A 22,107-nucleotide genomic window follows, 5' to 3' on the forward strand; every position below is an offset into this window, starting at 1 on the left:
GTGATTATAATGAGCACCGCTTACATTGTGCTTTTAATAAATACTACTGCATTGTTCAAAAATTATTAATTGTGTCTCAAATGATTCTAGGGGGGGACAGCTTTACTGAAGGGGGAGTCATGCCCCCCCTGTCCCCCTCGGGTTTTCTGCCCCTGAATGTATCTCTATATCGACTGTCCCGTCACATCTGATGTCACATCAAAGGGGACTGGCACTGTTTGGCACGCGTAATGGAAACCCAACCTGATTTGATTAACACAGCTGCAAACTAATGAGTTCACATCCCTCTCAGCCAACCACAAACAGCCACAGCATCAGATAGGGAGTATATATTCAGCATCTGTCATCTTAGAAAAGTCAAAAGAAAAGAAACAGAGTGAGACTGCGAGAGAGAAAGAGAGAGTGCACGCGCACGAGAGAAACACAACATTGATTTACGATTGTGATGACCTCCTCCCAGGCTACCTTTGCATCATCAGCCCGTGGAGGTCGTATATTCGGACACTGCAAGCTTGGACCTCCCGGACCAAAACATCAGTTTGATCCTGGGAGAAGTTTGGCCATCTGCAACACATTTAACGGCGAGGAGAGGGGCTCATTTGATTGGTGTGATGTGTGTAAAACCCACTCCACCCCTTCTCTCCTCCCTCTTTCCGACTTGCGCAGGTAGGAGGGACGGAGGTGGGAAAGAGGAGTAGCTGCACCAGGCGCACGCTGTGCCAAACTTGCAAAATCCGCCTGGCCACACCCAGTTGGCGAAGCGCAGGTGTGCTGCGCCCCCACCTCGCCAGGTCTGCGAAACTAGAGCCCTAAATTGTCCCCTAAATGATGAGGAAGCCAATCTGACCTCTGACCTCTATCCTGCTCGGAGGCAGTCTGGTGCACTTTGACCCAGCTCAGGAGGAGGTCCAACTTGGAAGCGATTCAGTACAACTTGGTGCATTTTAGCCAGTAATGGAAATGGAAATCACCTCAACATGGTTCGAGTTGGTGCAGCCAGAAGTGCCAATGTAAAAGCCATATCAGTCGCTAAGACAGTAATCAGGCTGTTGGTCATTATGCTGCTATCTAGTGTTTATCTTTCTGCCCAAACCCAAACAAGCACTTTACCACATTACTGCAACAAAGTGTTCTGTGACACCAAGTTGGTCATATTGCTCATATCAAGTAAAAGGGTGGACCCTACATATTGTGAAGAAGCTGCAAGGACTGAACAACTTTTGTCAATAATATAATGGCATTTTAATGTCAACCAGTGACCTAGTGTTTCATTATGGAAAACATGTATGGGTAACTCATTTGGGTGTCTAGTTGCCTCCTCTATGACTGATGAAAATAATGCTGCCTGCAATATTTTTCATGTTATGAAAAACATCTTACATCTTACTTGAATACATTTTAACAGTAACTCAACAAACTCTGACCTTTATACAGTTGACTGACAGGTTTGGCCTCAGCTCCATTGGGGGCACGGATGTAGTTAGGAAACATATTAGGAACAAGCCTGGAAAGAAACAAGATGCCATCTGTAAGATACAGCTACATGTATTAAAGAAAATGCAAAACACCTGTTTTCACATAAACATTCTTCCAGAGAGGAAACCTACACAGGCTCAGTGCGATTGCCAACCAATAGAGAGGCCAGATCTGCTCTGACTGGATTCCCAGGTTCCAGGTCTATGGAGTGTTTATCAAATGTGTGTTCAACTGTCCCTCCTTTGCCTAGGTCCCTGTCAGAGACAGAAACATTCAGAGAGAAAGAGAGACGAATACAATCAGCCTTTAGAAATGAAAAACATTCAAAGATACATCACATATACCCACTAATATCACAGTAGCGTAACGCAACTTTGTTCGTAGAACAGTAAAGGTTTTACCTCTGGAAGTTCCAGGCTAGACGTAGTGTTAGGTCAACAGGACTTCCAAGTAGCTCTTTGATGACTTCTTGTCTGCTGGGTGGACTGATCCTCCATACTGATCCTGAACTACCTTCAATCATCGCCGTCACAATATCCTCATAACTGTAGAGAGTGATGAACTGCATGGCTACCTAGATGCACATGCACACAAAAATATGCATGAAAAATAGGGGTAACAATTCAAGTAGGACACACAGACAGACATCTGTATACACACGCACCAACAGTCTCAGCAGAAACAGTCCTTGTCATTTTTCCCAAGGATGTTGTTTGAGTCTGTAACACACCGCTGACTGAACTGAGTTACTTAAATTAGACAAATTGGGTGTTCCACCATCCATTTAAGATATCAGTGACACTGAGAGGGTGAAATCAATGCTGAGACAGTACGGAAGGACAGACAATCTTTGGGCTGGGTATCATCAACTGTGGTAAAAGAAACCATGGAAGTGGATAATTGGCTCAAAGGAGGTGGTGTATATTAAATAAAGGAGGGGACCAAGCCACGGTCCTTGCAGTACTCCAATGGAAAGACAGCGATGCCTGGACTGTTTTCCTTGCCATGCCACTTTCAACAATCAACAGGGCAATGACTGTGATAACTCAGAGGCATAGGGTACATAGGAGAACATTTTTAAGTGTACTGTACATGATTAAACTTTAATGTCTTTCTTTAGGTGTTGTATTTTCCAGAGCAATGACTTTGTGCCGTATAAACTGATGGGAACAAAAGTGAGTCTTGGATTTAAAGCTGAAACATAACTTATGGCTATTAACATAATCCTGTAGTATTGAGTGCTTGTCCAGGAGTCTTTTGTGTTTGAGGTAATCACTAAAAGTAAACTTTTAAATATACATTTTCAGATTGAAAAATACTTCCAGAACCTGCAGCTCCATGTTCTGCGCTATTCCATAAAGGTAGGTGATTTTGACACATGTTGAATGATATCACAACTTTCACCTCCTTAGGGCTGTCTTACTAAATATATCAATTACTGCCTTACAGAATGACAGAACTGTTTAAATAAACTTGAGGATGGCACACCGAGTCTAAAAGAATTCTAAAGAACCAGTCTGATAATTGTTTGTATTTAGTAGACAGCAGGGAAAAACAGATACAGTAGTAGCAGTACATACAGATAGAGATATACATGCAAGTGAAATTAGTACGTACTGCGTTGTCTCCAAAGTCTTTGGTAAGTTGGTCATATTCAGCCTCTGTGAAGGGTTGGATGGACTGCTGCTGCACACTCATGGTGAACAGGGACTAAACATACACAGAAAAAATACAGCAGTGGATTATGCACATACTCTGTCACATTTGCACCTATTTTCCATTTGGCTGTACTGTATGTAAACTGTAGAGATCCAGTGCTACTGAAATGATCTCCACCTTGCATACTGGAATCTGGGATGTGTATGGTAACCTTACTTTTATGAGCCCTGGCAAAGAATTCAAATTCTAATTCTAATGATAAGCCATGATCCTTTTGATTCTCAAACTTCCACCCTCTTGGCAAATGTACTTGCCAGTTGATCAGAATATGCACAGCCGCAAAACGTACCACAGAATTGAGTCTACAGCACAATTTAAAATGCCTAAGTCTTTCAAATTCCAAGCCTCCAGTTTGTAACACTGGCTTTCTATAGTCTCAGTCCACAACTGGGATAACCCTGATTACCTGATTGAAGTGATTTCACTTTCAAAAATTATCAGCGTTTGCTTGTTTAAGCTATTCAATCATACCCAGAAAGTAATTTTGTTTAAAGGGCCAGTGTGTAAAATGGGTTGAAAACAGTGACATCAGGAGTCAAATTCTAGATTGCAGGGCTCACTCGCTCACCCATCCTGTCGGGTAAATGACGGCGGCCTCGTAGGGACAAAAAGCCTTGCGCACAACTTTTTTAGGAGTAGGTCTATCTAGCGACGAGGTGAATGTTTATTTAGAAATCTAAACCATGTTACGATATTGTAATAAATCCCTCACAAGCAGGAGACCAGAGGAGTGTTCGGGAAAAAGGCCCGTTTATTTGAGCACTCCAGAAAATCCGGTAACACTCCACTCCGTTCCAAACTCTGACTCTTTCTCAGACCTTTACACACATACTCGTTTACCACACTGCGTGGGGACCCCCTCCCCTCTCTGCTCCACCAATCTCCAGCCCGCACACTGACTGACAGCGTAGCCTGTAAACAGAGCTCAGCTGTTTATTTAGCCTAGCAATATCTCCGGACTATAGTAGCTGCAATGGATGACTTTGAACGCGATTTTGAAGAGTTTCTTGTAGCGGACACAGACCCAGAGCCATACCTGTTTGAGCCGGAGCATACAGATGAGGAACTCCATGTGTTTGATGCTGAGCGGGTGAGAAGAGAGACTGAATGCACAGAATGGGATTCGGTGCTACTGCTGCCACTGTTGGGGAGATATATCATCAGGAGGAAAAGCGCCGCAGAGAGTGCATCACAAGGAGTGAAGCTGCGTCTTCTTTTCCTCACAGATGATGGTTGGGGTTCATTCTCTCCTGTTGCGTGGTAAGTGTGGTCCATTCGCAAACTTTATAACTAAAAAAACTTTTCACTACTCTCCATTGACAAACTACTAACACTCTGCTGTTTCTTCCTCCTTCTTCCTTCTTTCCACTGTCTTCGTTGGTTCATTTATACACACGAAACGCGTTCTCTGGCTGGCTGGATTGTCCACTCGGTCTGCCGTACATACATGGCGGCGCAAGATGGCGACCTCTCTATAGCAAGGCCCTTGCTATATATATATATATGTGTATATATATATATATATATATATATATATATATAAAAGCATAATTATAAGGCTACGAAAACCAAACGAATTTTATTTTATAGCGATCATACACTTGTATAAACATATTAATGGGTTTAATAGTCAGATTCAGATTCAGATTGACAATAAACCATGCCAAATATTACACACTGGCCCTTTAAGTTTTGATGTCTATGATTAATATTTAGTTTCCCAGATAAAAAGTAAAAAACAATATTCTGAAAGGGGCTGTAAGCACAAGTATTCTTTCTCCCTTGCAGAGAAAATCTGAATCTTGGCCTTGCAGGCAGTGGTAGGTTGACCGGTGAAAGAGCAGCACACAGCACATCAAAATCAACTAGCATATATATCAGAATGGTAAGCATAGCATCTTTGGTTTATGTTGTTTGCTAGCTTGTTAGCTTGGAACAGGCAGTGACTGACACAGTGGTTGTGACACATACAATAATATCTGCAATGATGTAATATGAAATGTTAATTACCTCGTATCCTCCCAGCTTGACAGTCACTGTGACATCGATGGGGTGGTTGACCACACCCACCACTGATCTGACCAATGAAATGAACAGAAGGGGAAACCAGATGATGCAGATCAAGAAGAAGATGATGAGTCCACCCATTCCATATTTCACTATCTTCTTCTTCTTCTGTCCTTTAGGCTGTGGGTATTTCTGAGGGCAGAAAAGATTTTTTAAGAGATAAAATTCTTTAAGTTTGTTTTTTTCACTTGAAATGCTGAGTATTTTCTTTACATGTAGTGCAAACCATAATTTAGAGGAAATTGGCACTGGGTTTTTATTTGTCTGTGACCCTGTGAAGAAGCCATAGAATTGCTTCTCTGCTCTTTGCAGGTGATGTGTTTCTGTTGGCTTCATCTGACTGTCTGGGGGATGTTTGAACTAAATTGCTCAATCTGCTGCCACCGTGACCGCCATGGATACACAGCAGAAAATGCATGGATGGATGGTTTGAAAAAGACTCATACAGTTCACCGGTACACTGAACCACCCACAACTGGTTTAAACATTTGTGTTTAATGGGGCTCCTTTGTAATAACAAGACTAAAGGTTTCAAACACCATTAGTTGCACCCTAGAGACTGGAATGTTTATTAGACCCTGCAGTATGAAAGCAGACAAAATGTACAAAATTTTGCTACCTATAGAGCCTCACAACAGGATGCCCTAGAGACTGGAATGTTTATTAGACCCTGTAGTATGAAAGCAGACAAAATGTACAAAATTTTGCTACCTATAGAGCCTCACAACAGGATGTCTTCACTAAACACAAGCTGTATATAGGACACTGATGGACTACAGTACGTTTCCGTCAGTTTATCTATTGTAGCTGATTCTGAGGAGTTACTGCTTTTCCCCTTTAATTAATGGTCTGCTGTCATATCATTGTACTCATACACTACATACCTTCTCAGTCTCTCGACTGCATTTAATGATGAAGATGTTGGCATAAATGTCCTCCACACACATCCAGTTTGACAAAGACAGAGTCGTGTCAGTCCAAACCCAGTCCATCACTGCTCGCAACTCCACCAGGAACGGCACAAGACGAAACCTACATTTAAACATAAGCACAGCATCCATATCATACTGTCAATATACTATATGCTGACTCTTGGCCCTTTTAAAGCTGGGGTAGGCAGTTTTGTTTTGGTTTCACTGGGCAAAAATCCCATAATAACTTTGAGCATATTTTTATTCAAATAGTTTGACAGAAAACTAGACATGTTCCGTTCCATCGGTTTTCAGGCTTTAGAAAATCTAGCCAATGATGTAGAGAAAGTTGCTATTCCAGCATAGGCAACAACTGCCTAAACTGCAAAGCAACCCAAAAATGGAAGATGGACTTTTAAATAAAAAAATAAATAAATACTGTATGATGCACATGTATATGCCTATGCTCTCCTGATGCAAGGGACAGACAAAGGAGAACTGCAAGGGGAGGTTGGGTTTTCAAATTCTACATTGTTTTTTCCTTTCCCAGAGGACTTCATAACCCAACTTTAACACTCTCAGTGTCCTTTAGTACTGATAAAGGTTCACCTAATATCTGTCAGATAGATACACATAGCATTTCCACTGGACTATTGATCTCATCCTTAAAAGAGAACTAAAACAATTATATATAAATAATATGCAAACACTTCTTTGACTCTTGTAACATCTGTTCCAAATGTTTATACTACTACAGAGCACAGAGAGGTGCAGTCTGGCTTTGTGTCCATACCCTTGGAAGAGAAACAGGTTGAGGTGGTTGTATTTCTTGGTGAGGAAGTTGCCGAGGATACGAGTGGGATATCCACAGCGGATCTGATAGGCTGACAGGCCGAAGTAAATACACTTGACAAAGTACCAGAGCTGGGCAACAAAGTTCTGATTGAACTTCCTAAACAAAGAAAAGGAGAAATGAGTCCGAATAAAGCTTGTTAAGAATGTTAAATCTAATCTGCAGAAGTATTCTGAAGACTAAACTCAAATGGTATGGTGTGTGGTATAATCAGAATGATGCATTTTTACCAAGATAAACCAAAATGCAAGTCACTCTTTGTGATTTAGTCTATTGGTGATAACCAATGGATACCACAAATACTCCAATAATACAATAAAAATATGATTTAGTTTGACTTCACCTCTCAGTGACAGCAGGCAGGATGAAGAACATCCAAAGGTGGATCCCAAACACAAGGATCACCTGGACAGAAGTGGGACAGGCATGGTGTGAGGGAAAAAAAACTTCAAATACTCGGAAAGTAGGAAAGCACGTTAGTAGAGATGTTGTTAAGTGAAGAGCAAGGCAACTCTAAATATGTCATCCTAACAAATATTACTGGCCTCTCCAAATGTCACCTAGTTCTCACCTGTAACATCAGTTCCCCATCTGGGCACTCATAAGGGTACATGATGTTATAGATTAAACTTTTCCGGGAATACATTTGCAAAGAATGCTGAAACGCAGACATGAAATTCCACTTACTGATGTCTGATTTAATGTGTGATGGTAGATGAAGGAACAAACAAAACAAGTAGCAGAGAGCCATAGACCTAACTTCTTCAATGAGAAACTATGGAACAAGACAGACAGCTGAACGACAATAATCTGAATACATGAACTGAACCTGGAAGATGAGTTTTCCCAAGACAGCTTTGCGCAGGTACAAGGCTCTGTCGATGATCATGGTGCTGAACTGGATGAGCAGCATCACCAGGAAGGCCTCGGGAACCTGATCCTCTGACAGGGTGGAGGCTATATCAGCTGCAGCACTGTGTTTCTGAAGGAGAGAGACTGAAGTCATGGGACTGTCAAGAGAAATCTGTAATAAATATTGTCAATTAGCAATACCTGACACTGCATGCAAAATAAGACAAGCCTAGTAAACTAAAGCAAGTTGACTAAGTAGGCCTACTCAATTTTAATAGCATCTTAAGTTTTTGTAGATGCTCTCATTTCAGTTTGGTTTCAATTTTGAAACAAAAAAAAAAACATTCTATCTTAATCACAAAATGTGATTTCGTCTCATTGTAGTTTCTGTTTTCATTGACGTAAATCATTAATTATTGTTAAATAATTACAAACTGACATCTTGCATCAAACCTTCTATTCATCTCTCACCCCAAAAGCCCAAAAGCCAAAGACGATGATGATGAAGTCAATGACATCAGTCAGAAACATGAGCGCATAGACATCTGTGGCAGCCCGATACTCAGCATGAAGAATACCCCCGAAGAAGCCCTGCACCGGCTTGTAAACACTCTGAACACTGCAGAAGAAAACAAGATGGCATAAATTAAACCACTGCATTAGTGCAAAAAGTGACGACATTTCAGTAAAACATTAAACTGTTTTCATTTTCTTCGAAGGATTGCAACAAAATTATTTGTATTACTCCAAACTATGTTGATTATTAAGTGATTAATAGGGGTTCGGGAAAAAATGGATACAGCATTTTATCGCAATATTATGTGTGGCCTTAATGTATCAATACAGGGACACCAAGTATCTGTCTTTTATCATATACATTAATAATTTTTGCATATACACATTTTAATGCATATTATGGTACTAGAATAATAAAATCAATTGTTTTTTTTGTTCCACTAGGGGGTGCTGATGTTTTTTCCTGGTGAGGTCAGCAGAGGTCTCAGTCTGCAGCATTTGGCAGGAAGTTCATCAAAACAAAGATGGAGGCACCGGAGAAAGAAATCAGAAACACACCGTCAGTGTTTGAATCAAATGTCTCGACTTATTTTGGATCTTTCAAGACGGAAGGAAAGGAGGATTTAGATATGACACATGCATTTTGCAAGCCGTGTCCATCATCCAGAGATAGCGTTAGCCGCTAATGGCCAAGCTAACACTAAACCCGCTCCCACTGCACACACTTGATAAAACTACCATCCATCTCTGAGAGAGCAAAGAAAATAACACAGCCCATCACCTACTTCATGTGCAAAGATCTGTGTCCATAAAGCGTTGGTTAAAACAAAGGCTTTTGTTACATACTAGAAACACTGGAACCCAGGTATGTGACTCCATCCCAATGTTTTTTTTAACCAACACAGTTGTACCAAAGTTCTACAGAGAAGTGAAGCATAAAGTTGAGGAATCTTTGAGTACAGCAGGAAGGGTGGCAATAACTTGTGACGCCTGGATTTCAAGGTCAGTGGATTCATATGTGACTCTAACGGCACATTATCTCACAGCGAACTGGTGACTGCTGTTCTCCAAACTAGAGTAGTACACGAAAGTCACACTGGAGCAAACATTGCAGACCTCCTGCAAAATGGGGGATTGTGGTTGTAACAGATAACTCTTCTAACATGGGTGTTGCCATTCAATAAGCGGGATACCTGCATGTAAAGTGTTGCACACATGCACTTAATCTGGCCTCACAGAGGACGTTAAATCTGCCAACAGTACAGTTTGTCAGGTGTATGCAGCATTTCTGACAGGTTTTATGACGGTGTTGATCAGTCTGCTTGCTTTGCATCACATTTTGCTGCAATAAAAATGGTTAAAGTCAGATGGACAGACTGAAAACTTTATCTGATGAAACTGATGTTGTCAAAGTTTTGCTTTGGGGAAATATTTTGTAGTTGGAAAAAAATGGTAATATATCGCAATGTATTTTATCGCAATATACAGTATATCGCAGAATTGCAATAATATCGTTTTGTGACCTAAGTATCATGATAATATCGTATCGTAGGTCCGCTGGCAATTCCCACCCCTAGTAATTAACGTGAAATATTTTGATGAATGTTTTTAGAGGGGGGTGCCTACTCTACTCACCCAGAGATTAAGACATGTTTTATCTTCTGTCCCACAGCCAGCAATCTCTGACTGGCTGCCTCTGCCCTCCTGCCTTTCTGCTTCTTCTTCTTTATTGGCTCTTCACAGGGCTCTTCAGTCTCAGCCGTGGACTCCACTGAAACAGCTGCAACCAGAACCAAGAAGGGATTCAAACATAATTAGCACCACAGAGAAAGAAAAAGTTGTATAGTTTAAAATCTTTCCACGTTATGTCAATATCTTGTGGTCCAAATGACACATCAGCATAGAAGATCAAGATAAACAGAAAATACCAGTTGAGTGGAGCCCAGAAACCGTAAAAGGTCCCTCAATTGAAAGCAGAATTTACTTGCAATCTTCCAAAATTAACATTGGTGTTTGGAACAGAAAATGCAGTCAGTTGTGATGATTCCTGCAGCCAACAATCACAGCATGCATGTTGTCAAGAGTTAGCTCCAGGAATCTTGTCTGTGTCTCAACAACAGATTATTTTGTCCAGAGTGACTTACAATGAGCAAATTAAAACATGTGGGTACAACATAACAGAGGGGATACACATTCTTATCAATGCAGTGAACAACTACATCAGAGGTTGTGTTACACACAGACCCAGCACTGTACAGGACAGTGTGACAAAAGGCACTGTTAACCTTGACAACATGTTTGAGGTTTAAAGAAATGTGCCTGCTCTTCATCAGCTCACTGTGGCTGCTGCCTCTGTTACTATTCCTCCCTCGTAATATTAAATGTGAAAGCAGCAGCAGGAAATGCTCAGTTTGGATTAGCAGTACTGAACACTGCTCACACAGTCCCAACGCAGCTTTAGGTGAGGTGGCTGCTGGATGAAAGAAAGAACGGGGACACAGAAGTGGAACACAATGATATGGAGACTCTTATTGACACAGGAGTTATCAAAGTACTGACATGAACATAAGACTTGGCACTTTCTTACTCTTGAGGCCAACGCAATACCAACACAGCCATTGTACCTGCCCTACCAGGTGAGCTACTGGGCACCCAGTTTTGGCTGAGACTTGTTTAAGACGGAACAGGGCAACAACGTTGCAGGCTGTGTTTGAATTTGCATCATTCAATAACTTTGGAAAACCACTGGTCACAAGGGCTGGTGAGCGAAAAAGTTAAAGTTAAGCCCTGCAGCTATTATTTATTCTGATGAGAGCTTTCACCGTAGAAGGTTTTGTCCCAGTTCATTAGCTGACACCTTGTGGAGACATGTCCTGACAAAGGTGCAGCCTGCAGGTTATTGTACTAAACCAGCATCTCCTTCCCAGTGACAGTGTAGCCTCACAGAGACCCAAATTAATGGTGCACTCAAGTGTTCTTCATCAGCTTGTTAAGATGGAACTTTCAAAGACTCTTTGGTTATAGTAAAAACAGTTAGAGTCCTGGGTAGTGACAGAGAGGAACATGAATCTCTCCCAAAATGAGTATAAATGAACCATCAAAGGATCCAACAAGTATTTAGCATGATGTTTACTGAGGCCTTATCTTAAGGATCTCTAAAGAGTGTCTTTTTTACCACACAGGATGACTGACAAGATTATGATGATAGACCTTAATCAATGCACATATTTTTGACTTGTCATAGTAGATTAAAAAAGTGAGGACACTTTCTCACCAGTGTGTCAGTAAGTAGCTTTTGCATATTCAAAACCAGCTCCTTGAATGTAGTACACCTTAATGGAATGCGAGGCAGTGTTATGAGTACACACATAATGAAACCACACACCTTTGCTGCGCTGTTGTTTGGGTTGCTTAGGTTTCTTGCGGAAGCGAATACTGCTGCTTTTCTTTGGGACTTCCTCGATCACCTGCTCAGGGTCTACCTCCCTCTTCTCCTCCTCCTCTGGCCTGGTGGGAGTTTCCTGTCCATCATTTGACTCAGTGGGTGCTGCTTCAGCTGCAGCAGGTTGTGTGATCGCAGCAGAGCTGGTGCTTGGTTCAACATAGTCCACATCATCCTAAATTGCAATTACAATACAATTCATTAAAAAACAGCATCTATAAAAGTAGTCTAATACCTTCGAAAATAAATCTGCTGATATTATTATATGATATCGATGCTTTATAGCCAAGAACATGTTCTTTAAAATGGATTATTAACTGGACAGAGATCAATAGCAACTAATGTCATGTTATCTGCACCAACCTTTGGAAGCTGGTCCAGTTCAGTCACTTCAAGGTTTTCCAAGGTAGATGCTGAACTCACTCTGCCTTCCTCCTCCTCTTCTCGTCTTCTCTCCTTCCTCTTTCCATCTTCATCTCCTTCTCTAGCTTTTCCTTCATCCTTATCTCTTTCTGATGAGGGGCTCTCCTCCTCCAGGGGACCCTCGTGGTCCCAAAGGCCATAACGCTGTGCACGAACACACACACAGAAATTCAAATGGAGGAGGCTGAAGTCATGCTGACATTAGTGGAATTATCCAAGAGCATTACTGAAGGGCGATTCCTTCAACATTCCACTCCTCTCCCAGTGTGGGGAGAGTCCATCCTGTTCTTTGTTAGATTTGAAAAAGTTTATTGGAGAAAGGTCTACCAATCCATTTCTCAGGTAAAAATGAAACGTATAGTTTGAAAATATAAGAACATTTGTCACTTTTGTGAGGCATGTCCGTCTATGTTTTGCCACAGTAAGCATGTGGGCAGGGGCACATTAAAAATAATGGTCTGAGCACAAGTTATCCTATCATACTGAACTATAACACTCTGTCTATATACTATCATGTATATAGCCATCAAATTCATACTCAAGATTTCCAATTTTAAAAACGAGTCTTTGGGAAAAACAAAAAAGTCAGTTTGACAAACTCATAAAATTGATGCTAATTAGCTACAGCTGATAAAATATGAAACTTAAAAATGTAATAAGAGCCTGCTTTCCTTAATTCTGCCTGAAATCAAGTTATGGAATTTGATACGTGCTACCATTAGGCATGTCAGGATACCAGAAATTTAGTAGTTGATACCAGTGCCAGTAAAATTCCACCATTATACAATAGATAATACAGGGAAAAAACAAAAACAAAACAATAATGTCATGTACTTAAACATACACTCTTTTATTTAAAAATAATAATGTGATTTAATGTAAATAGTTCTAATGCCTGATGATCCCCCGGAACACAAAGTACTAGTCTATGTGGGTTCATGGGAGTTTGTGGGTTACGAAACATAAATTAATATTAGGGCTATCAAAATAACGCATTAATTAAAATTAATTAATCACAGAAAACATCACGGCTAAAAAAAAATTAATGCATATTAATTACATTCTGAGGTGCCCTTTGACCCTGTGCGTCTTTGAAGGCCCCAGTGGCTTTGTCACATGATGGAGGCAGACGAGTCATTTAACAGACTAGAGCACTTGTAGGTGTAAATACAGTCTAGTCAGGGCCAGAAGAATTGCATCCCCAGTACCTGCAGTATTTAAGGTAGTGTAGAAAAACGAGTACTATCATGTTTTCACAGTTTTGGTATCAACTTGGTACCAAAGTATCTGTTCTCATGACATCCCCAGCTATCATTATCCTTGTAAACACCATACTGGAATTAAAAGCTTGGTAGGGCTTAGCAAAGATCCTATTGATACCTATTGATACTGACCATGAGCAGGGATCTGTGAAAGAATAGCACCAGCAGCTGAAGAAGATCATATCTGATGTAGTTGTCAGTCTTCTCCAGGCCCAGGATCCGAGGTGGGAAGAATGGTTTGTCTTCATTTAAAGTCATCTCATAAACACTGTTCCAAGGAAAGAACCCAAACTGGAAAAGGTATTTCACCAACACCATCACCTGGAGAGAGCAGCAGCACAGCAGGTCACACAGTCAGACCAGAAAAAAAGCACAGAGAAGGCAACAGTACACATGCTGCTTCCCATCAGACCAGTCAGTGCTTCTCTTGAACTGATTGTAATTTAGTAACTGGATGGTGAGCGATCTAACTAATCACCTGAACACCTGAACAGGAGTGTTAGTCTGCCTCTCATTATGCCATGGCAAGATGCCTGTAAAGAATTACTAGATTATTGACATAGTATAAGTTGTTAATATAATTATTTAGCTGCCAAATTCATTCTATCTACTGCTTGCTGTCAAAAATGTAGTGTCTTACTACATGGTTACTACCTTTTTACAAAGAACATACAGGCAGAGGGCAGTCTCAGCCCACGCTCTTTACTAGGTCATCATATACCAACATGTTTTAGGGTTTCTGCAGATGAATATACTGTCACACTTCTAGTTGGTCACAAGTGATGATTGAGAGGGATAACTTTTGCGTGAGCCTATTTTTTTTTTCCTTTGGAAAATTCGGCATAGTGTAGCTATAAGTTTCTTAGTTGTGTCTGTGTGCCTCTCAGTGTTCATACCTCTGTGTAGACGATAGCAGTCATCCAAAACCTCTTCGTCGGTCTTGGAACAGACAACATAGCCCACAGGAACACCAGTATGGGGAGGACCAGTGATATCACGGAGGCACTGACCATGTTGTTTAACACTATGATAAAATAACAGACAAGCTCTGAGTTGGCTGCCAACAGGTTGTACATGGCAAACAGCAGCTTCAGAAGACGGCTCTGGTTGTTATAGAACTCTCTGCTCTGTTCCAGCTCCTCAATGAAGAACTGCCTGCAGAGAGAGGACGGAAAGTCACAACCATGAATTTGTATTTATTGATCATTGTGTTCATCACCAGTCTTTCAATAACTGATGAAGCCAACAACCAGAACAAAGAAGTAAATTGCAAGTTAAAATAAACTATTCTTGAACACATTCATGATACAAACATTGTGGTATTACTGCTGCTAGACACTCTGAAACTGAGGTGGACAAATTAAATCAGTAGCCACTGTCACTGATCATTATCAGCGTTTTTCAGTCACCAGTGTCCACAGTATATACCTGTCTCCCAGCAGCTCACTGGCTGTTCTGGAGTGTCTGTGTTGTTGTTTGGATGGGACTGGTAGAAGCTCCATGCTGCTGGATGGGGGTTCTGGACTCAACAGGTTCCCAGTGCTGTTGAGCCTTGGCCTTGGGGTAGACCGGCCTGTCACACCTCTGCTGTCCACCTCCAGACAGCTGAGAGTCAAACACACAAACATATAAAAACTGAGAAACTGAAGATGTAAAGCCCCGTGAACTGACAACCTATGAAACAGGTGGACATACCAAACATACTATTATCTATTCTTAAATCCTTATTAGTAGTGCTGGTAAAACATGCACATTTTGTCCTGATGATATCACCAGAGAAAAAGGTACTGAGGTATCAAAAATATAGAGAACTTTATTTTTTCAGCATGCTCACGAAAGTTCATGGCAGTTAACACATTCAGCGCAACAGCGTCCACGTTTGAATAAGGAGAAGCTCTCATTACATCACCTAAAGAGGCACTGCCAGGGAGTGAAACAAAATGCTCTGAATGAAATCAAATCAAATTTTGTTTCACTCCCTGGCAGTGCCTTTCTAGGAGTGTTGCGTCTCAGTGGTTGGTAAATAAAAGAGTGACACACACTCTTTACCATACTAACCTGAATTTGGTGGAGTCTGCATCAGTCTCATCCAAACAAGTCTCCAGTGTGGGATTCTCACTGTCCTCTGATATCTGATCATCTGTGGAGTCTGCTGTTGGATGCTGTTACCAATCACAGCAAGACGGACACAAGTTAAACTGTGTGTGTGTAAATGGACCTGCATTTGTATAGCACCTTTCTAGTCATCCGACCACTCAAAGCGCTTTTTACACTACCAGTCACATTCACCCATTCACACACTGGTGGCCGAGGCTGCCATACAAGGTGCCACCTGCTACTCACACACTGATGGAACAGCCATCAGGAGCAATTTGGGGTTCAGTATCTTGCTCAACAATATTTTGACATGCAGACTGGAGGAGCCGGGGATCGAACCGCTGATCTTTCGATTGGTGGACGACCCGCTCTACCTCAGAGCCATAGCCGCCCCTGTGTGTGTGTATGTGTTTCTTAGTGTGTGTCTCTAAAATCTTAGTTGTGTTTACCTGCTGTATCTTGTGTATGATGAAGTAGCGTTCGTTGCACAGAACAGTAGATGTTTCTCTGTACTGTTTGGTCAGCAGGTTGAGCCATTGAGTCAGTCCATCCACCATGGCCAGAACAATGGCCCATAAGAAGCGCAGGATATCCAGGATCCTCTGAACCATCTCACCATGACCTGCAGCACACAGACAGAGAAAGACAGAGGCACAGGTGATATAGTAAAGGAAGCAAACTGTGACTATATTCTCACATTTCTACTAATTGTGCTTGTAAATCATGTTTTATGGTGACTGCGGTAAAATCGATGTGTTGTTGCATGTGTTTACTGTTATCTGTGTACTGTCTAAGAAAAAGGGTTATCCCAACCTGATAAAGCTGAGAATCTGAACCAACTAAATTAATCTTAAGATTGATTGTACTGGCTTTATGATGCTTGATAGAATTATACTTTATTTAACTGTTTATGCTCTTGTTAAGTTAAGTTCTTGTTAAGCCCCATTTTCTGGACATCCAACCAATAAACTATACTATATACAAAGTATTTGTTAGGCTCAAGAGTTACTGTCATGATCACCATAACTACCTATGAACAGAACAGGAATGTAGAATTGACACAGCAGCATGTTATGATGGTGACAGGTGGAGGAAGCAAAGAGAATGTAAACCTACCAGACTCCTCTTCCTCTGGCTCCTCCACCTCCTCCTGAACGCCAGGGTCCTCAAACACATCATTGTCCCCACAACCTACACACACACACACACACACACACACACACACACACACACACACACAGTATACATACTTAATGCTTTATGATTAATAAGTGGTATATATGCATTGAGATTAGATAAGACTCTTTGCAACTTTGCACAGAATTCAAGTACTAATGCATGGTTCAGACTACACAATGTTGTTGTCCATTCCGACAGTCACTATGTCAGATTACATAATTGTGGAGTCATAAAATCTTGCTGCCAACAGACATGACAGACTACAAGTTGGTCCAAGACCAATCATCTCTGGTCATCTTTCACGAAGTGTGTGACTGTTCATGTCATGTTCATACTACAAATGTTATTGTAGTAACATAAATAGTGCCACCAGATGTCAGGAGCTAGATTTTAAGTACTCATGAAAACTATGCAAGTCACTGAATCCTCTACAACAAGTTCCTGCAAATGTTTCACAATAAAAGCCTCTTTAGAAAATTAAGTGGTTCTCTTAACCCAAAATTTTAAGGGGCTTTTAATTTCAAATAGATATAGGAAGTGTTGAGTGTGAAATGAAGGTGTGGTGCATTAACTCTGACAGGTCAAATGGGAGCAGATTAAAAGTAAAAATAGAAAAATACAGACGGAATAGGAAATAAAGGCTCATTTCTAATGGAATCTGTTTCAAGTGAAGCTGGTACCCTCTGCAGTTGCGGTAAGTAAAATCCCTGTCACTATATGTGAATTTTATTCTTATTCTTTGCTAGCTTGATGCTAATGGCAGTACTCCCCAGGTTGCCAAAGTGCCTCTTCTATTTCATGCCATCATTTTCCCCTTTTTACTCTGTGTAGTAACATCCCTAGAGGAAATATCAAAAAGGCTGGGGTGTTGTTGTCATACTGTTGTCCATGGCAGCAGATCACTCTGTGTTCCTATTAGTCAAAGTGACAGCTGTTGACAGGAGAAGTTGTGGGAGATAAAAAGAAAATCAAACATGCTAGGCTTCCTGTCAGGATGTCATGAGGCATTCCAGATGTGGTGTCGGTTGTCGTCTACTCTAACACACTACGAGGGATAAAACAATGGATTATTGCCTACAACACTCACTGTAATTCATGATCCACCAATAACCTTGTCGGGCTATCATCGGGCTGATATCGTGTAGTCTGAACCCAGTACAGGACAGATATATGCAGTTGCATTAGTTAAACTAGCTCACATCCTTCCTCAAAACTTGAAGCTTCTCTGTCAACATTTCTTCTCCCTAGTCAGTCTCTCCTGAGGGGTCCCACAAGGTTCCATCCTCGGTCCAATTCCGTTTTCTATGTACATGCTCCCTACCACTGTTATGCTGATGACACACAGCTTTATCTCCCCCTGAAACCAAAAGACAAGCCTTATCTAATTAGTCCTATAAACTACCTTGAGGACATAAAGTGCTGGATGGCACAAAACTTCCTGCAGCTGAATCAAAGCAAGTCTGCAGTTGTCCTTTTTTCCCCTGAGGACATCAAAGTTATTACCAACAATCTTGGCAACTCATCCACCAATATGAAATTCCATGTCAAACACCTTGATGTGATGTTTGTGATGCTTCAGTCGTTAGGTTTGACAAGATGGTCAAAAGAGTAGTAAAAGCCATTTTTTCTAGCTACACACTGTCACCAAAATCAAGCTGTTTCTCTCATTGAAAGATCTTGAGAATGTCATTTACATCTTTATATCATTCCATTTGGACTGCTGCAGCTCCCAGTGTACTAGGATTAATCAGTCTACCCTGTCCAGCCTAAACCTGGTCCAGAATGCCGCAGCCAGGCTCCTGACGAGTTCCCAGAAGAAGAACTATATTACACCTTGTCTGGCCTCCCTCCACTGGCTGCTAGTATGGTTTAGAATTAATTTGAAGGTTCTCCTGTTTGTGGGCTGGGCCCTCCTTTATGGCAAACCTCCTAATCCCCCCATTCTATCTCCAGTTTCCTCTGGTCAGCTGACTTGGGTATCAAAGCTGTCCCAAAATCTAAACTTAAGGGCGGAAAAAAGGATGTAAGAATATCTGACCTATCACAGAAAAAGCCTCCTGTTGTGAATCCACTCTTTGTTCTCTTTCTTTCTCTTTCTTCTCAATCTTCTTCAGCTGTCTCTGATGTCTCTGCCGTTCTCTCAAAGCTGCTTTCACACTGGACACCCATGCCTGGTATGCCAGCTGAGGGAAAAAAAAAAAAAAAAAAATCAACCACACATACAACATACAAAATTAGAGTTTCAACACAGCATAATAAACAAAGCAGTGTTGAATTTTTTAAACATTTAGAACATACTCATTTACATTATCAGTCAGTAGTTTATAATCAGATATAGAGGACAGTCAACCCAATCGCCAAAAAAATGTTGGCATTGTATGTTTCTGCAAACAACAGATTTGTTACATTTTCACATTATCAGGTAGTGAACCTACTGAAACTCTACATTTAAACAACACTGTAGTTAACTTGTGGTTAGGTTTAGACATAATATCCACATGGTTATGGTTAGCAAAAGATCATGTTTTGGCTTAAAAATTTGAGGGCACAATCCCCGCTGGAAAAGCAGTGATGTCTAAGTAAAAAAACACCTGCTTTTTGTGCCACAGTCCCGACAGGAAACGTGGCATTGTCTCATTGTTGTGATAAAATACCCATGCCTCAAACAGTGGTCTACAGCATGGCAGGCATCCCATGCTACTATCCTGGCAGGAAATGTGCCGTTGTCTGGGTAAATAAAAAACAAACAAAAACAAAAAAAAACCACTTTTCGTGCCACTAACCCAACAGGAAATGCAGCGATGACTCGGTAGAAAACAACAACTTTTGTGGCACTACCCATGCTGGAAAAACAGCGACAGGTCCCAAAAAACACCCATGTTTGGTTTTGTTGTTTGTTGATCTTGAACAGGTTCAGTTCAGACAGTTCACCAACCATTCCCTCCACTTCCTATACTACATCACTTTGGAAATGTTGATGTGATGCCGATGAAAAGTGCAAATGTAATGTATATGTGATTTGCAGAAATGTACAATGTAAAATGTACAGTACTAATGTTGTCTTCTGGCAACTGGGCTGGGAGATGTAACTCCACTGGGCACAGCTTTACAACTGTCTACTACAGCATTATACCTGACTTTCTATGGTCATGCTGTAGCCCCATTTCTGTTTGTCCAACACATTCTCACCCCAAACTCGTCACATAGCCGCGTTTGGTCATGGACTTTCTACGTGGACATATGACAAGGTACCCTGGGTGTGTTGGTTGTTGAAGTCCTGGGACGCCATGTCAACTTCAGTCTGTTACATGCATTGTCTGTTTTAAAAAATACACCTATTTCAGAGGAAATGTACAGTTTGCATACAGTCTCTCTCAAAATAAAACCACTATGTCACTTCAACACTGTGAATTGACATTTTTTTCCTTCCTCCTCCAGCTGAAAGTTGGTGGTTGTTGGACCCATCCACCATCCTTCCCACCCACCTGCTTACACAATAATGGCGACTGGCTGCATATCACGCTGATGTGAAAGGATGGCTTTTTTCATTGGTGTCTGATGCCAGAAGTCACGAACCAACCACTGGTTTTCGACAACTTTGGAGTGAGACCGGGTTGGTTTGCCCGCAAACTCTACAACATGGCTGGTGAGGCATGCATGATGACAAACATCAATATATAACTGACTCCCATAGATAAGGTACATGGATCTATGAGATAGAAGTAAGTACAATTTGTGTCAGACCTGACAAGCAGTCTGTTTCTGCGGCTTCTGTTCTTCAGACTCCTCTTCATCCTCACTGTCTGATTCAAATAGATAATACTCTCCTGAGTGGAGCACTGTGAGCAGAAGAAACACATTACAATGTCTCATGAAGCTTATCTAAAGATAGATCATTTTTCACCCATCAACTGCTTGTCCTTGTTGTCATACCTGTAGCATGGTCCAACCATGGCTGGTACCACTTTTTCTTCCTGGAACTCTTCTTGTCTTTCTGGGTCTCTGTAAGGAAACAAGTGAAAGTTTGGATCGGAGGAAGTGCTGCACAGGACAAACCTGCTGCTGGTTCTGCTTATCTTAGAGCTTTAAAATCAGAAATGTAACCTAAGGTTGTGTGAGTAAAGGCTGTGGGATCATTACAATTAAATGGTTCACTTTTACTGAAGCATGAATGTGCCCAGCACATTTCATAACATATTGCCATATTGTTTCTACAGCACCTTTCCAAGTCAAAGTTGCAACGTCCCTTACAATGAAACAAAACAGATTGATATATCAGGGTTGTGAGTCTCTCAGCTTGCTTTGGAGTTCTTCTGCCAAACATTCATTCATGCAACTTTACGTAAACACAGACATGCATTAGCAGTAAAATGTATGAAGTGAGAAATTAAGTTTTCAGATCAGATAAAGAAAAAATGATGGAAAAAATACAAAATGTAGCACAGGCAGAGGGAGACAAGAAGAAAATACATGAGTGTAATTTTATGAGCCTATGTTGTGATGAGTGTAAAATAATTAGACTTGACGAGTGATGCACGTCCTGCTGGGTTCAGTGTTGAGTGGTGCTGCATCTGCAGCCAAAAGCAAGTTGGCAGGTCAAGAGACACAGCAGAGGTGGAACACGTGTTTACTGACTGTTACATTTTCTAACAGCTATTTTTCCAGTCAAGCAGTGAACTAGTGAGTCCTACCAGCAGTCTGACTCTTTTTGGAATCTTCACTTGTTTTGTGTCCTTCTTTGTACTTCTGCTGCTTGGAGCGAATCCTCTGCATCCTGAGAGAGGAGGACAGGAAATGGAAGAGCAGGGAGACAGAAGAACAGAACTTTAACTCTCTTTAGAGGCAAATTATAATATTTTCTGTGGGCTTATGCATATCTATGTTTTATACATCGACCTGGTGTCTACCATGGGATCCTGAGGTGACATCAAATCCACAAATTTAAGTGGTATTTAGTTTTGCAGCAGTGGACATAGAGTTATGAGCCATATTTAGATTATGTCTGAAGATTGACTTCAGACAGGATTTTGTGTAATTTGCTAATTACACAAGATCTTACATTTATTATTCAAAGATTGAGTGGACATTTGGATGGCTTGGATGCTACAGAGGAAGTGTGTAAAAAAGTATAAAAGCATGCATATCCAAACATAGGAAAGGGCCGTGCACCCATGAGCAACAGTAGACAATCAGAGCCATTTGAAAGCAATGTGAGATTAACCACTGATGTGTAGGCTTTGTTCTGCTTTGTCCTGCCCTACTGACTATCCAATTACACCATGAAACCAAAGCACCTTTATTATCACCAAC

General features: G+C 41.1%; 1 protein-coding gene across 2 annotated transcripts in view; it reads right to left on the bottom strand.

Moving 5' to 3' along the window:
• piezo1 (piezo-type mechanosensitive ion channel component 1) overlaps positions 1–22,107 on the bottom strand; it is a 118,315-nt gene that overhangs the window by 6,644 nt on the left and 89,564 nt on the right. For both annotated transcript variants that reach the window (XM_049601152.1, XM_049601151.1), the window contains exons 29-51: positions 21,489–21,571; positions 20,731–20,799; positions 20,542–20,636; positions 18,836–18,980; positions 16,735–16,809; positions 16,068–16,240; positions 15,580–15,683; positions 14,950–15,126; positions 14,418–14,676; positions 13,654–13,842; positions 12,200–12,403; positions 11,780–12,011; positions 10,030–10,174; positions 8,350–8,497; positions 7,856–8,008; positions 7,370–7,431; positions 6,967–7,125; positions 6,147–6,294; positions 5,206–5,394; positions 3,094–3,186; positions 1,878–2,050; positions 1,608–1,730; positions 1,425–1,504 (exon numbers count right to left, since the gene is read on the bottom strand). In XM_049601152.1, coding sequence (XP_049457109.1) covers positions 1,425–1,504; positions 1,608–1,730; positions 1,878–2,050; positions 3,094–3,186; positions 5,206–5,394; positions 6,147–6,294; positions 6,967–7,125; positions 7,370–7,431; positions 7,856–8,008; positions 8,350–8,497; positions 10,030–10,174; positions 11,780–12,011; positions 12,200–12,403; positions 13,654–13,842; positions 14,418–14,676; positions 14,950–15,126; positions 15,580–15,683; positions 16,068–16,240; positions 16,735–16,809; positions 18,836–18,980; positions 20,542–20,636; positions 20,731–20,799; positions 21,489–21,571 — 3,278 coding nt within the window. The remainder of the gene's footprint in view (positions 1–1,424; positions 1,505–1,607; positions 1,731–1,877; positions 2,051–3,093; positions 3,187–5,205; positions 5,395–6,146; positions 6,295–6,966; positions 7,126–7,369; positions 7,432–7,855; positions 8,009–8,349; positions 8,498–10,029; positions 10,175–11,779; positions 12,012–12,199; positions 12,404–13,653; positions 13,843–14,417; positions 14,677–14,949; positions 15,127–15,579; positions 15,684–16,067; positions 16,241–16,734; positions 16,810–18,835; positions 18,981–20,541; positions 20,637–20,730; positions 20,800–21,488; positions 21,572–22,107) is intronic.

The sequence above is a fragment of the Epinephelus fuscoguttatus genome, linkage group LG16 (genome assembly GCF_011397635.1).
Source record: "Epinephelus fuscoguttatus linkage group LG16, E.fuscoguttatus.final_Chr_v1".
NCBI lineage: Eukaryota > Metazoa > Chordata > Actinopteri > Perciformes > Serranidae > Epinephelus > Epinephelus fuscoguttatus.